This window comes from Babylonia areolata, chromosome 18 (genome assembly GCF_041734735.1).
Source record: "Babylonia areolata isolate BAREFJ2019XMU chromosome 18, ASM4173473v1, whole genome shotgun sequence".
NCBI classification, from domain to species: domain Eukaryota; kingdom Metazoa; phylum Mollusca; class Gastropoda; order Neogastropoda; family Buccinidae; genus Babylonia; species Babylonia areolata.
In genome coordinates, this window is record NC_134893.1 from 23,586,837 (window position 1) to 23,599,336 (window position 12,500).

Sequence of the window (12,500 nt, forward strand, 5' to 3'; positions counted from 1 at the left end):
ATAGGCCTAGGCCCCTTATGAAGGGGTAAGTGACTATATAAGTAATAACAAACAAAATGAAAATATATAACCAACCATAATAAGTACACATAATTATTACATAAACGCTGCAATGAAGTACAGCATCTTAAGATGTCACGATATCCCGAAATTTAAATGCCTGGTGTAAAAACAGTGCCAGATTCCATATATCAGCATGTCTCGTGGATGACAATAATAAACTCAGTTTGAATGAACAAGGCTGTCGATAGTACTTTGGTGGTAGAGAGAGAGAGAGAGAGAGAGAGAGAGAGAGAGAGAGAGAGAGAGAGAGAGAGAGAGAGAGAGAGAGAGAGAGAGAATAAATAAAATAACCATCACTCAATTATTCAATCATTCAATGAACGGATACTTCTACTGCAGTATCAGTATCAGTGTCAGTAGCTCAAGGAGGCGTCACTGCGTTCGGTCAAATCCATATACGCTACACCACATCTGCCAAGCAGATGCCTGACCAGCAGCGTAACCCAACGCGCTTAGTCAGGCCTGGGGGGAAAAATATTAATGATAAAAAAACAAAAACAAAAAAAACAACAACACACAAATAAATAAATAGATAAAAATAATAGATAAATACATAAAAATATTACTACTAATAATAATAATAATATTACTGCAACGACAGCTACAGCAACAACCACAACAACTACTACTACCAATAATAATAATAATAATAATAATAATAATAATGAGAACGAGAAATAACAACAGCAGCAGCAAAAACAACAACAACAAAAAATAATAAGAAGAAGAATACTACAACAACAACAACTACTACTACTACTACTTCTAATAATAATAATAATAATGATGATGATGATGATGCTATAATAATAATAATAATAATAGAATGAGAACGAGAACAAAACGAACATCGATGTTCGCACACTCGATCCCACAGTGTATTAACTCACTCAGTACGACCAGTCCTCTCTTCTCCTCTACACAGAACCCTCGGATGTCCAGTGGGTGTCTGAATGACCCAACCTTTAGCTTCCGTCGTCAGAATTGTGGTATTCTTTGTCAACATTCACCTCTTCAGTATAAGAGCCTTCCGCTTGCAATATTTTGATGATGGTAATTGGGGTGAAACGCTGTTAACGTCGTCTCTTTCGCCGTTCGTATGGAGAGAGTTAAAAACAGCAGAAACGAAACCAGTCCATGTGAACCGTGGCGGCGATTTCCACAGGTCATCACAACAAGAGTTTATTTTTCCCGTGAGATTCACAGAGCTGTGAACACGTGGCCTGCAGAGGACACTATCTGGAACTGGTGCTTCCATCCGTCACACACACACGTCACTTCTCTCTTCACATCTCCCTGCAAATGCACACTGCCCAAGCTGCCACTGCACTGCACGTGAGTTTGAGCGAGGGCTTCAGATAAACTTCTCTCTCTCTCTCTCTCTCTCTCTCTCTCTCTCTCCCTCTCTCTCCCTCTCTTTGCATCTGATTTATTGCCCCTTCACGGTACGTTGTAGAATGGAGGTGTAAGTGTAAATGAGAGGGAGAATGATAGAAAGAGAGAGAGAGGGGGAGAGAGAGAGACAGAGAGACAGTCAAACAGCCAGCCAGCCAGACAGACTTAGAAACAGACAGAGAGACTCAGATTCAAACAGTTTATTCTGATGAAGGGTGAACAAATAAACAATAACTATGAAATCCGTTATGAAGTAAACAATGAAAATCTCAGCTTAACCAGAAATATCAGAGACAGACAGACAGAGAGACAGAGAGAGAGAGAGAGAGAGAGAGAGAGAGAGAGAGAGAGAGAGAGAGAGAGAGAGAGAGAGAGAGAGAAGTGGTGGGGGAAAGAAACACAGAGAAAAAGAGAGAGAACACTGAACACTGAAACATTTAATGTTATCAGCTGTAAGGTTCCAGTGACATAGTCAGTACAAAGAGAGAGAGAGAGAGAGAGAGAGAGAGAGAGAGATGATATGCTCTCCATGATGAGCATTCCGCCATCATACATCATAGCTCACCCTTACTTCCTTCTTCGCTTCCCTCTGATCCATGTTCACAAGGTTGGTTCGCCAGTCAAACCAGTTCTTCACCATCAGAATTTGGCCCAAGGACTGACAACTCTCTTCTTGCCCTGGGCTCTTCAACGTGCGCTTGAGTAAATTAAGAAGCGCACGCAATCTGTGCACTGCGCTGACATTAGAAATCTTGCGACGCAGATATCATTTTAAAGGACGTTACACGGAAAGGACCCCGTCCATTAAAATGGTAATTGGGTGGTTAAACTCCATTGAAAGAAAAACAAACAAACAAACAAACAAACAAAAAACAGAATAAATAAATGGCATGCAAGCTCACATTTCTCCGCCGTTTAATTAAGCTACAATTCGGCACGGTCACTACCTGTGACACGAGGCAGCTTTCAGCCAACCAGCCCAACGCAAATCGAATCATGTTGTTTATTAATTCAAGACCCAGTCTACCGCAAAGGGAAACCAAATATAACGCTTAAAAGATCGATTAAAACAACGTTAAGAAGACTGATTCACCATCGTCTTGTTCAGTCCACGCGATCAAGTTGAAAAAACAAACAAACAAAAAAAACAAAAAAAAAACCCCACCAAGAGTGGCAAGGCCTTCAAGACTCACTTGTGATACACTTAAAAAAAAAATCTAATCGTTAAAATGTGTTCTGTATTTATTATTATAAAGCCTCGGGTTAAAAGAAAAAGAAAAGAAAAAAAAAATCCTAACGACAGATTCGAACTCCGCGTGTTCGGGTGAGAAGAAACTGTCTTACCCATTACACTATCGTGGCTACTTAACTGACGTTCAAAAATATAACATTTAAACATTTTTTTTAAAGGGCGATAAATCGAAGCCTTCCAAGCAATGACAGGCGGAAAGTTCGCCCCGCTCACTGTCGTTGACGCAGACGGCTCAGACATGGACATGGGCGTGTTGATCGACACATTCAACACAGCTGTGACGGAAACAGTCAAGAAGCCCTGGAATAAGCACTTTTTTTTTTTTTTATTTTTTTTTATACATCCGGCTCCATGGGCAAAAATTAAAAGAAGATATAAAAGTCAGTGTTTCGTTACAAAGATGCTATATTGTTATTTTCACGTTAACCAAAACTTCACCCAATTATTCTCATTTTCTCTAACACACACACACACACACACACACACACACACACACACACACACACACACACACAGGGAGCGAGAGACAGAGAGAGGAATGATCCATACATGGAGTGACAGAACAGAACAAAAAAAAAAAAGCAGGCAAAGAGAGACAGAGGCATGTCCATACAACTTCTCCCCCACCATTCCCCTAAACCTCTTCCCCATTTATTTTAAAACACCACCAACCCCCCCCCCCCCCCCCTCTCTCTCTCTCTCTCTCTCTCTCTCTCTCTCTCTCTCTCTCTCTCTCTCTAACAGTTTTTTTAACAAAACTGTTTAACATTCTGTTTGATAAGGGCATGTATCCAGATGAGTGGGCGAAGGCAATAATTGTTCCAATTTTTAAAAAGGGAGATAGTAGATCAACAGACAACTATAGGGGCGTGTCTTTGCTCAGTCTTATTAGCAAATGATATACATCAGTGCTAAACGAAGACTTGTCAAATGGACTGAAGAAAATGATATGCTAACAGAGTCACAGGCTGGATTCAGGCGTGGTTATGCCACAACATATCATATTTTTACTCTGAACGCGGTTATTGAGAAATCTTTATCAAAGAAGGGAGGCAAGCTTTACGCCTGTTTTGTCGATCTGAGAAAAGCATTTGACTCTGTGCAACGTCAGCCTTTGTTTGATATTTTGATTCAGAAAGGTATAAAGGGGAAATTTATGAATGCTATCATTGCTATGTATAAATGTGTTACGTCTTGCGTACGTATTGAAGATAAGTTAACTGAGTTTTTTGATTGTCCCGTTGGCTTACGGCAAGGTTGTATGTTGAGCCCTATATTGGTTTCGTTATTTGTTAACGAAATTGCTTCAGCAGTTGAAATCAGTGGTATTCATGGAATTCAGTTTTTGCCTAATTTATTAGAGTTGTTCATTCTTCTGTTCGCAGATGATATTGTACTGCTATCTAACACTGCGATTGGTCTGCAAAATCAAATTAATATTCTGAATAATGCATGTAAAACACTCTTCTTGAATGTAAATACTGAAAGACTAAAGTGATGGTTTTTCGAAAAGGTGGCTTTTTGGGAAGATATGAAAAGTGGAATCTCGATGGAAATGCTCTAGAAGTAGTGAATGAATATAATTATCTAGGGTTTGTTTTTACAACAAAAATGAGTATAAACAAAGGAGTAGGGATTTTAGCAGCAAAAGGCAAACATGCATGCATTGACTGTATAAAATATATAACGAAGCTGAATGATATTTCCAAAGGATGTTTTTTCAAAATATTCGATGCTCAGGTACAACCCATTCTTTTGTACGCTTCTGAGATGTGGGGTCTTAACAGACTTGATAATATTGAGAAAGTTCATTCCTTTGCATGTAAACGTTTTTTGAACATAACACTTAGAGTACCAAACAAGTTTGCATACGGCGAATTAGGACGTTATCCACTATATATAATAATAATAATAATAATGGATACTTATATAGCACACTATCCAGAAATCTGCTCTAGGTGCTTTACAAAAACGCTTTTGATAACATAAAACATTATATCTATGTTACATACACACACCAAAATGTGACCACACACACACACACACACGCACGCACGCACGTACGCGCACACACACACGCACGCACGCACACACACACACACTGCATACATACATTTTAACATACATGTGTATCTAACAGCTACCCTAACAAATACGCACACATAGGCAGGCACAAACTTACATAAACACACGCACACACAATACACATTCATATACATGCATGTAGTTGTGGACCTGCCACAATTGAACTTATTGCTGAGGGAAAAGGTGAGTTTTGAGACGAGATTTAAAAGATGCGAGGGAATCAGAGTGACGGAGGTTATCAGGGAGCTTGTTCCACGTCTTTGGCGATTGAAAAGAAAACGATCTGTGTCCATAGGTCTTACTTCTGACGTGAGGTATCCTGAGAAGTCGAGTATCAGAGGAAGAACGGAGCTGGCGAGACGGGGTATAGATATGGATGAGTTCAGAAAGATACTTGGGGCCAGATCCGTTGACTGCAGAAAAGGTCAGAGTGGATAGCTTATAGTCTATTCGATCAGAAACAGGCAACCAGTGGAGAGACTGAAGGAGAGGAGAAACATGGTCAAATTTAGAAGCTCTGCAAATGAGTCTGGCAGCGTTATTCTGAATTCGTTGGAGTCTGTCTAACAGGTATTTGGGAAGGCCGGCCAAAAGAGAGTTGCAGTAATCCAATCTTGAGAGAACCAGAGAGCATACAAGTGTCTTGGTTGCATCGGTTGAGAGATAGTGGCGGATAGAGCTGATTCTACGCAGTTCCAAATAGGCAACTTTACAGATATTCGAAATGTGCTGTTGGAAGGAAAGAGACTGGTCCAGGATTACACCAAGACTGCGAACAGAGGGAGAAAGTGAAACAGGTGTGCTATTGATCAGAACAGAGTCAGGAAAGGAAGGATGTTGACGAAACTTCTTTGGACAGGTTATCATCAATTCAGTCTTATCATCATTTAATTGCAGCTTGTTGAGAGTCATCCAGTCCTTTAGGCCAGCAATGCACTCCTGTGTTTGAGTCACCAGTGCATCAAATTCAGCTATGGAAGCCGACTGATAAAGTTGTGTGTCATCAGCAAAGCTCTCATGCGACATCGCATGATGACTGATGACATCCGACACAGGAGCCGCATACAGCACGAAAAGAACAGGACCTAGGACGGACCCTTGTGGGACACCATATTTCAAGGCAGATATTCTAGAGTATGTACCATTTACACACACTTTCTGTGTACGATCTGACAGGTAAGACGTGATCCATGCTAGTGCAGTGTCACGAATACCAAAGGAAGTTTTAAGTCTGTTCAAGAGGATAGAGTGGTCGATAGTGTCAAAAGCTGCTGACAAATCTAAGAGACTATATAAATAGTGCAACAAGGTGTATCAAGTACTGGTTAAGGTTGCTGAATATGAATGTGCAACGATTACCCAGACAGGCACATTTGATATTGTTTAACTTAGACGAAAGGGGAAAAAAATGCTGGGTGTCTTTAGTAAAAAAATACTTTATTTAGACTTGGGTTTGGATATGTCTGGTTGCAACAAGGCGTTGGTTGTGAGCAAACATTTTTGTCATTATTTAAGCAAAGAATGAAAGATATATTTATGCAGGAGTGGGACGAGTCAGTAATGTCTAAAGATATATATCATAACTACAGACTGTTTAAAACTGGTTTTCAGTGTGAGCAATATTATGAATATGTGGATAAAAAGTGTTTTAGGGACTGTTTAGTAAAATTACGGCTTGGTTTGCTCCCAATAAATGGATCATTTTTTAGAAGAACATTCAAATGTAATTCAAATTACGCATGTAAACGTTGTAATGTAATCGAAGATGAAAACCATTTTATAAACAATTGTGTCCTTTACAATGACCTGCGGCAAAAACATCTGAACTCTGAAGGTCAATCGTATGTTCACTTGATGAAGAATGGTTCTGTTTACAGTATTCGTAAACTATGCGTTTATATATTTAATGCCCTGAAGATACGACAGGAATTCTGTGACAACAATGATGAAAGTTAGAATTAATTTACAATGCACGAGAAGCACTTTTGTTCTACAGGTTTAGTTAGTATGTATTTTACATTTTGTTGTGGTTGAGTGATCACCATATTGTGTACTTTTGACCTCTTTCTAGGGGCCGGAGGCCTGGAGATTAAAGTTTTGTTCTTGTTCTCTTAAAGTTTTGTTCTTGCTCTCTCTCTCTCTCTCTCTCTCTCTCTCTATATATATATATATATATATCTGTGTGTGTGTGTGTGTGTGTGTGTGTGTGTGTGTGTGTGTGTGTGGTTATACACGATCATTGAGATACAGAGAGAGTGAGAGAGAGATGTGAAAAATGACAAGTGAAGGAATATATAGAACATGATATATTTACGTAGTAGAAGTCGTCATGTAAGGTCAGAAAGATGACGTAAAAATATCATTACGTTACCTATTATGAGCGAAGTCTGTGATCAAGACTGCTGGGTAGCAGCGAAACATTCAGATTTTTTAAAATTATTTATTTATTTTGTTTTTGTTTAACAAAATAGGTGTTGGTTTTCAACTTTGTTTTATTCATTCTGAATTTACATTCTATGTGTGTGTGTGTGTGTGTGTGTGTGTGTGTGTGTGTGTGTGTGTGCTAATGAGGAAACCGGATCACGACGGACGCAAATCTGACCCAACAGTGTCGGTCGCCTCTGTCACATGTCGCTTCAGCTGATGAGAAAGCGCGTTTCATGTCCTGCCAAAAGCAATGAAGACTCGTGTGGAACTGAGCAATTAAACTCAAAAGGAGACTACAACTACCTCTCCAGATAGTTAGATAGATAGAGATAGAGAGATAGACCTTTTTGGTTCCCCCCTCCTCTCAATCCGCTATTGGCGATGCAAACGGTTTTCGTTTCTGGGTGGATTTTTTTTTTTTTTCAGGACATACTGGAACGCACTTGGATGAAGAGGAAGCAAAACAAGAAACCTAAAATATGTCTGTCTGTCTCTGTCTGTCTGTCTGTCTGTCTGTCTGTCTGTCTGTCTGTCTCTCTCTCTCTCTGTCTCTCCACACACACAACACAAAACACACACACACACACACACACACACACACACACACACACACACACACAATACGCTTGTGATGGACATTGCTATGTATCAGATACTGAGATAGATAAACAGATAGATGTGTGTGTGTGTGTGTGTGTGTGTGTGTGTGTGTGTGTGTGTGTGTGTGTGTGTGTATGTGTGTGTGTGTGTGTGTGTGTGTGTGTGTGAGAGAGAGAGAGAGAGAGAGAGAGAGAGAGAGAGATAGCGTGTGTGTGTGCGTGAGAGAGAGAGAGAGAGAGAGAGAGAGAGAGAGAGAGAGAGAGAGAGAGTGTGTGTGTGTGTGTGTGTGTGCTTTATAAAAAGCAGTAAATTTTTATCATCATCAATCATCCTTGACAACAAAGACTTCGGTAGGAGTAGGTGGGTACACTGCCGTTAAATGCAAGCTCATAACAAAGGCAGCGTTTTGTGTTCCAAGACAAATGTCTGGTTTTGCTCCTCCATCTCTGTCTATAACTGCGGGTTTGTCTTCACCCATGCTGCACACCACACGGGACCTCGGGTTCATCGTCTCACCCGAATGACTAGTGTCCAGACCACCACTCATGGTCTAGTGGCGGGGGGAGAGGTGAGGTTGGGGGGGGGGGGGGGGTGGGGGTGTAGAAACATTTAGCGAGAGTTGGGTTCGATCCTCTTCCCAGCCCTCAGATTCTCTTGTCTTCTTCAGCGGACGCGTTACCACCAGGCCACCATTCTACATTGAACACTTATTTAGATCAAGCTGAACTTCCTCTGGTGGCTGATTGACTATGGAACGACATGTTATCTGATAATTTCTGATGTTTGTGACAAGTCTCGCCGTCTCCAATAAAAGTCAAATTTTCTGACTGGGGAACAAAAAAGTTAAATCTACAGAATTACTGAACAGATTTTGCTTCCCCCCCCCCCCCCCCAGTCAGATAGTTTGACTTTTATTGAATACTTGTATGAGCATCAGAAGTCCTGTCAAAAGACTGTCTGGAACATCCTGATCTCTTTCTGTGTGTCTGTTTCCCTTGGTCTATCTGTTCACTTTCTGTCCTCGAACCTTCTCTTTGAGAGCTGTATTATCAATGGTTTCTCCAGTCAATGGGAAATCATTTACAGCTTAGTCTTTTGTGAAGGACTATGACTCTCAAACTAGGAGGCAAAATTGCACTGGCTCTTAGTGCTGCAGCCTTGTGGGCTAGTTGGCCTTTGGGAACCATCCCAACGCCGACTGTCCTAAAACCCTCTTAGCTGAGAGAGTGGGGATGTAACTTGGGCAAGACACTCTCCACTATAATTCAAATTCTAGCCCAAATAGTCGGAACAGCAGTTGCCTCCTCTGCTGTTCTGATGGTCATAGTCGGACACGACTGACTATCATATCATATACATTATGTTCGTGAAATGTGTGTGTGTGTGTGTGTGTGTGTGTGTGTGTGTGTGTGTGTGTGTGTGTGTGTCTGTGAACAAACCTCTCTTTCTCACTCTCTTTTTGTCGTTAACATTGTAGTGCTGTGAATGGTTATTCAGGCTTCCATGTGTTTTGATATATTATGATGTTTTGATAAAAGTATATTATTATGCAGGTTTTTATGATTCAATCTCAAACGACTATTTTCCAGTCGCGTTCCCCCCTTTTTTTCCCCTAACATTCCATTTTGTTCTGTTTCGCATTTTCATCTCTGTCTCTGTCTCTCTTTGTGTCTCTTTCGAAGAAGAATAAGAAAAAGCTTGTTAAAATATCCTTTGAAAACAATTTTCATTCTCCCACTCTCAGTCTCTCCCTGTCTCTTAAAATTTGGTACGAAGTATCTGATAGCCACCTTGCCTGAAAGTCTTTTAACCCTTCACCCTCCCCCCCTCCTCTCTCTATATCTCTCTCTTTCTCTCTCAAAAAACACAAAAAAGCAACAACAAAAAACCCAAAAAAAAACCCAAAAAGCACAACAACAAAAAAACCGAAAAAAAAGAAAGAAAGAAGAAAGAAAAAAAGAAAAAAGAAAAAAAAAAAAGAAGAAAGTAATAACGCCTGTCTTCTTTTCCGCCGACTTGACTGTATTTCTGTTTTCTCGCATCTTTTTTAATTGTCTGACTGTCTGCCAATACAGCCGTCCGTGATTCGTTCTATCTATCTGTTTATCTGTCTGTCGTTTGCAACTACTCACCCATCTCCATCTTGAAAGTTGACGTTGAGCCTCTTGTTGCTGCCGATGATCTCTGAAAACAGAATAACAAAAAATTGCCTGTTAAATCTACGGCGCTCAGCAGAATTATTATCAACTGATAAATGTTTGCAAAATGTGAGAAAGCGACGTAAAACATAAAGAATTGTATCTTTGTACAGTGTGTGTGTATGTGTGTGTGTGTGTGTGTGTGTGTGTGTGTGTGTGCGTGTGTGTGTGTGTGCGCGCGCGTGCGTGCGTGCATGCGTGCGTGTGTGTGTGTGCGTGCGTGCGTGCGTGTGTGTGTGTGTGTGTGTGTGTGTGTGTGTGTGTGTGCCATTTACTAAACGCTGGCCTGTATGGATAACTAATGTGTGTTTTACCTCGTCATGCTGATGGAGGTCTGATTTGCCTTTACCTCTCTGCTTCTCTGTTCTCTGTCTTTCTGTCTCCTTCTCCATATATCTATCTATCTATCTATCTATCTATCTCTCTCTCTCTCTCTCTCTCTCTCTCTCTATATATATATATATATATATATATATAGAGAGAGAGAGAGAGAGAGAGAGAGAGAGAGAGAGAGATTTATCTATTGATGATGAAGAAGGAGGAAAAGGAGGACGATGACGATTCTGCTGTGAAGGTGTGTTTAGGTTTGGGACAACGTGACAAATCTCTTTCTCTCTGGGTGAGTGAGAGACAGAGACAGAGAGACCGAGAGAGACACACACAGAGATCGGTTTAAAGGGGTGAGTTTGTAGAGGAACAGTCAACAGAGTCAGAGGAACAGAAGTTCAGGTCGTGGTCTGAAGGGAAGCTCAATGGTATGAAGCAAGCAGGCAACAGAACACATTGTGCGTGCATGTGTGTGCACGCACAATGCACTCACGCGCGTGCATCCGCGACGAAGTCGAAGACAACAGTCGGAACAGTTAAAAAAAAACAAAAAAAAACAACAAAAAACAAACAAACTGTCTTCAGTTGTGCGTAAGAAGAAATAAAGGGGTTTGCGGAGTATGAATAATCATAAACAAAATCCGTGAACTTTGTTTTCCCGTGCAAAAAGTGGGGCGCCGTTTGGAGAAAGAGAAAGGCACTGGTAGACCTCACTCACTGCCTGTGCAATGTACGTACGTAACACAGGAAAGGTGTCAGAGGTGAGGGAGAGGGTGAAAGGGTGGTTTCCCCCTGGAGGAATGTGCCGCAGCGCAGCCAAGTGACGTTTGCCAAGGATGACGTCAAAGACAGAGTGCAGAGGGGAACAGAGGAGATTTGTTGTTGGAGCTCGCCAGCTGCAAACGCTTACCTTCTTAGTGAAAGGGGAAAAAAGGCAGGCACACACACACACACACACACGATACACACACACACGCGCGCGCGCGCGCATACACACACATACATGCACACCTCACACACACACGCGCGCGCGATTCTTTTTGTGTGTGTGCTTGTAACAGTGGGGTATACAATCTACATCGCACGCCAGCAATGTCTCTTGAGATAAAAAGTCTGCCAGTTACTCGAAGAATACCCACCACCACCACCAACCCCACCCCAAAAAATGCCTCGGCAGATAACATTCAACAGTAGAGCGACCCTGGAACAATATATCCTGTAATATTCCATAATTTTATAGCCACACGACTGCGGGGTCCACTATGAGAACAGCAGATCATGAGAAGCACAGCCCTAGGATAACAGGTTAAAGAACCGTAGTTTGTGTCATTAGATAGATGATTATAGCAAGACACTGTGTGGATTTGGTGACAGTGGTAGGATACATAAATATAAATTAGATACGGAAATGGTGCTCTAACACACATGCGCGCGCATACGCACGCACACAAGACATGGACATGCACACACGAGCACATGCACAACACACAGACACAGACACACACACACACACACACACACACACACACACACACACACAGACACAAAGACACACACACACACACACACGCGGTGGGAATGGGACGCGTGAGTGCGTGCGTGCACGAGTGCGCGCGTGCGTGCAAATTACCCACCAAACCGCACATCCTGTGTTTGCCAGCAAAATTATCTTCCTGTGCGGGAATTCCCCTGCGAAATCTCGATAAAATCGTTATGCCATTTAAGGTATTGCAGTAGCTCAATCAATACACCCAAAGTCCTGCAGATCTCAACATGAACCGGACCCAAACAACGCCAGGCATCCTTGCGGTAATGCTCAACTCACTTCAGCCACTTCTGTTAACGGTGCCAGTTATCTCAGAAACATGTTTGGTCTTTCAGCTTCACCCAAAGGACGGAGGTACAGTTTACTGTTCCACAGGGAACTGATGGTCGGCATGTCGCTTTCAAAAAGCGAGCAACCACAGTTGTGTGTGTGTGTGTGTGTGTGTGTGTGTGTGTGTGTGTGTGTGTGTAAGTGTGTGTGTGTGCGAGCGGATGCATGCTTGGAATTACACACAAACCCATACATCTTCTTCTTTACAGCACAATAATTATCTTTCTTTATGCGAGTTCCAAAGAGGAATCTCACAAAAGCCCCTACTCCTCGGTGC

At 41.6% G+C, this 12,500-nt stretch overlaps 1 protein-coding gene across 7 annotated transcripts in view; it reads right to left on the bottom strand.

The window, feature by feature from the left end:
• LOC143292578 (uncharacterized) overlaps positions 1-12,500 on the bottom strand; it is a 419,765-nt gene that overhangs the window by 297,595 nt on the left and 109,670 nt on the right. For all 7 annotated transcript variants that reach the window (XM_076603006.1, XM_076603009.1, XM_076603005.1 and 4 more), the window contains exon 3: positions 9,955-10,006. In XM_076603006.1, the coding sequence (XP_076459121.1) occupies positions 9,955-10,006 (52 nt within the window). The remainder of the gene's footprint in view (positions 1-9,954; positions 10,007-12,500) is intronic.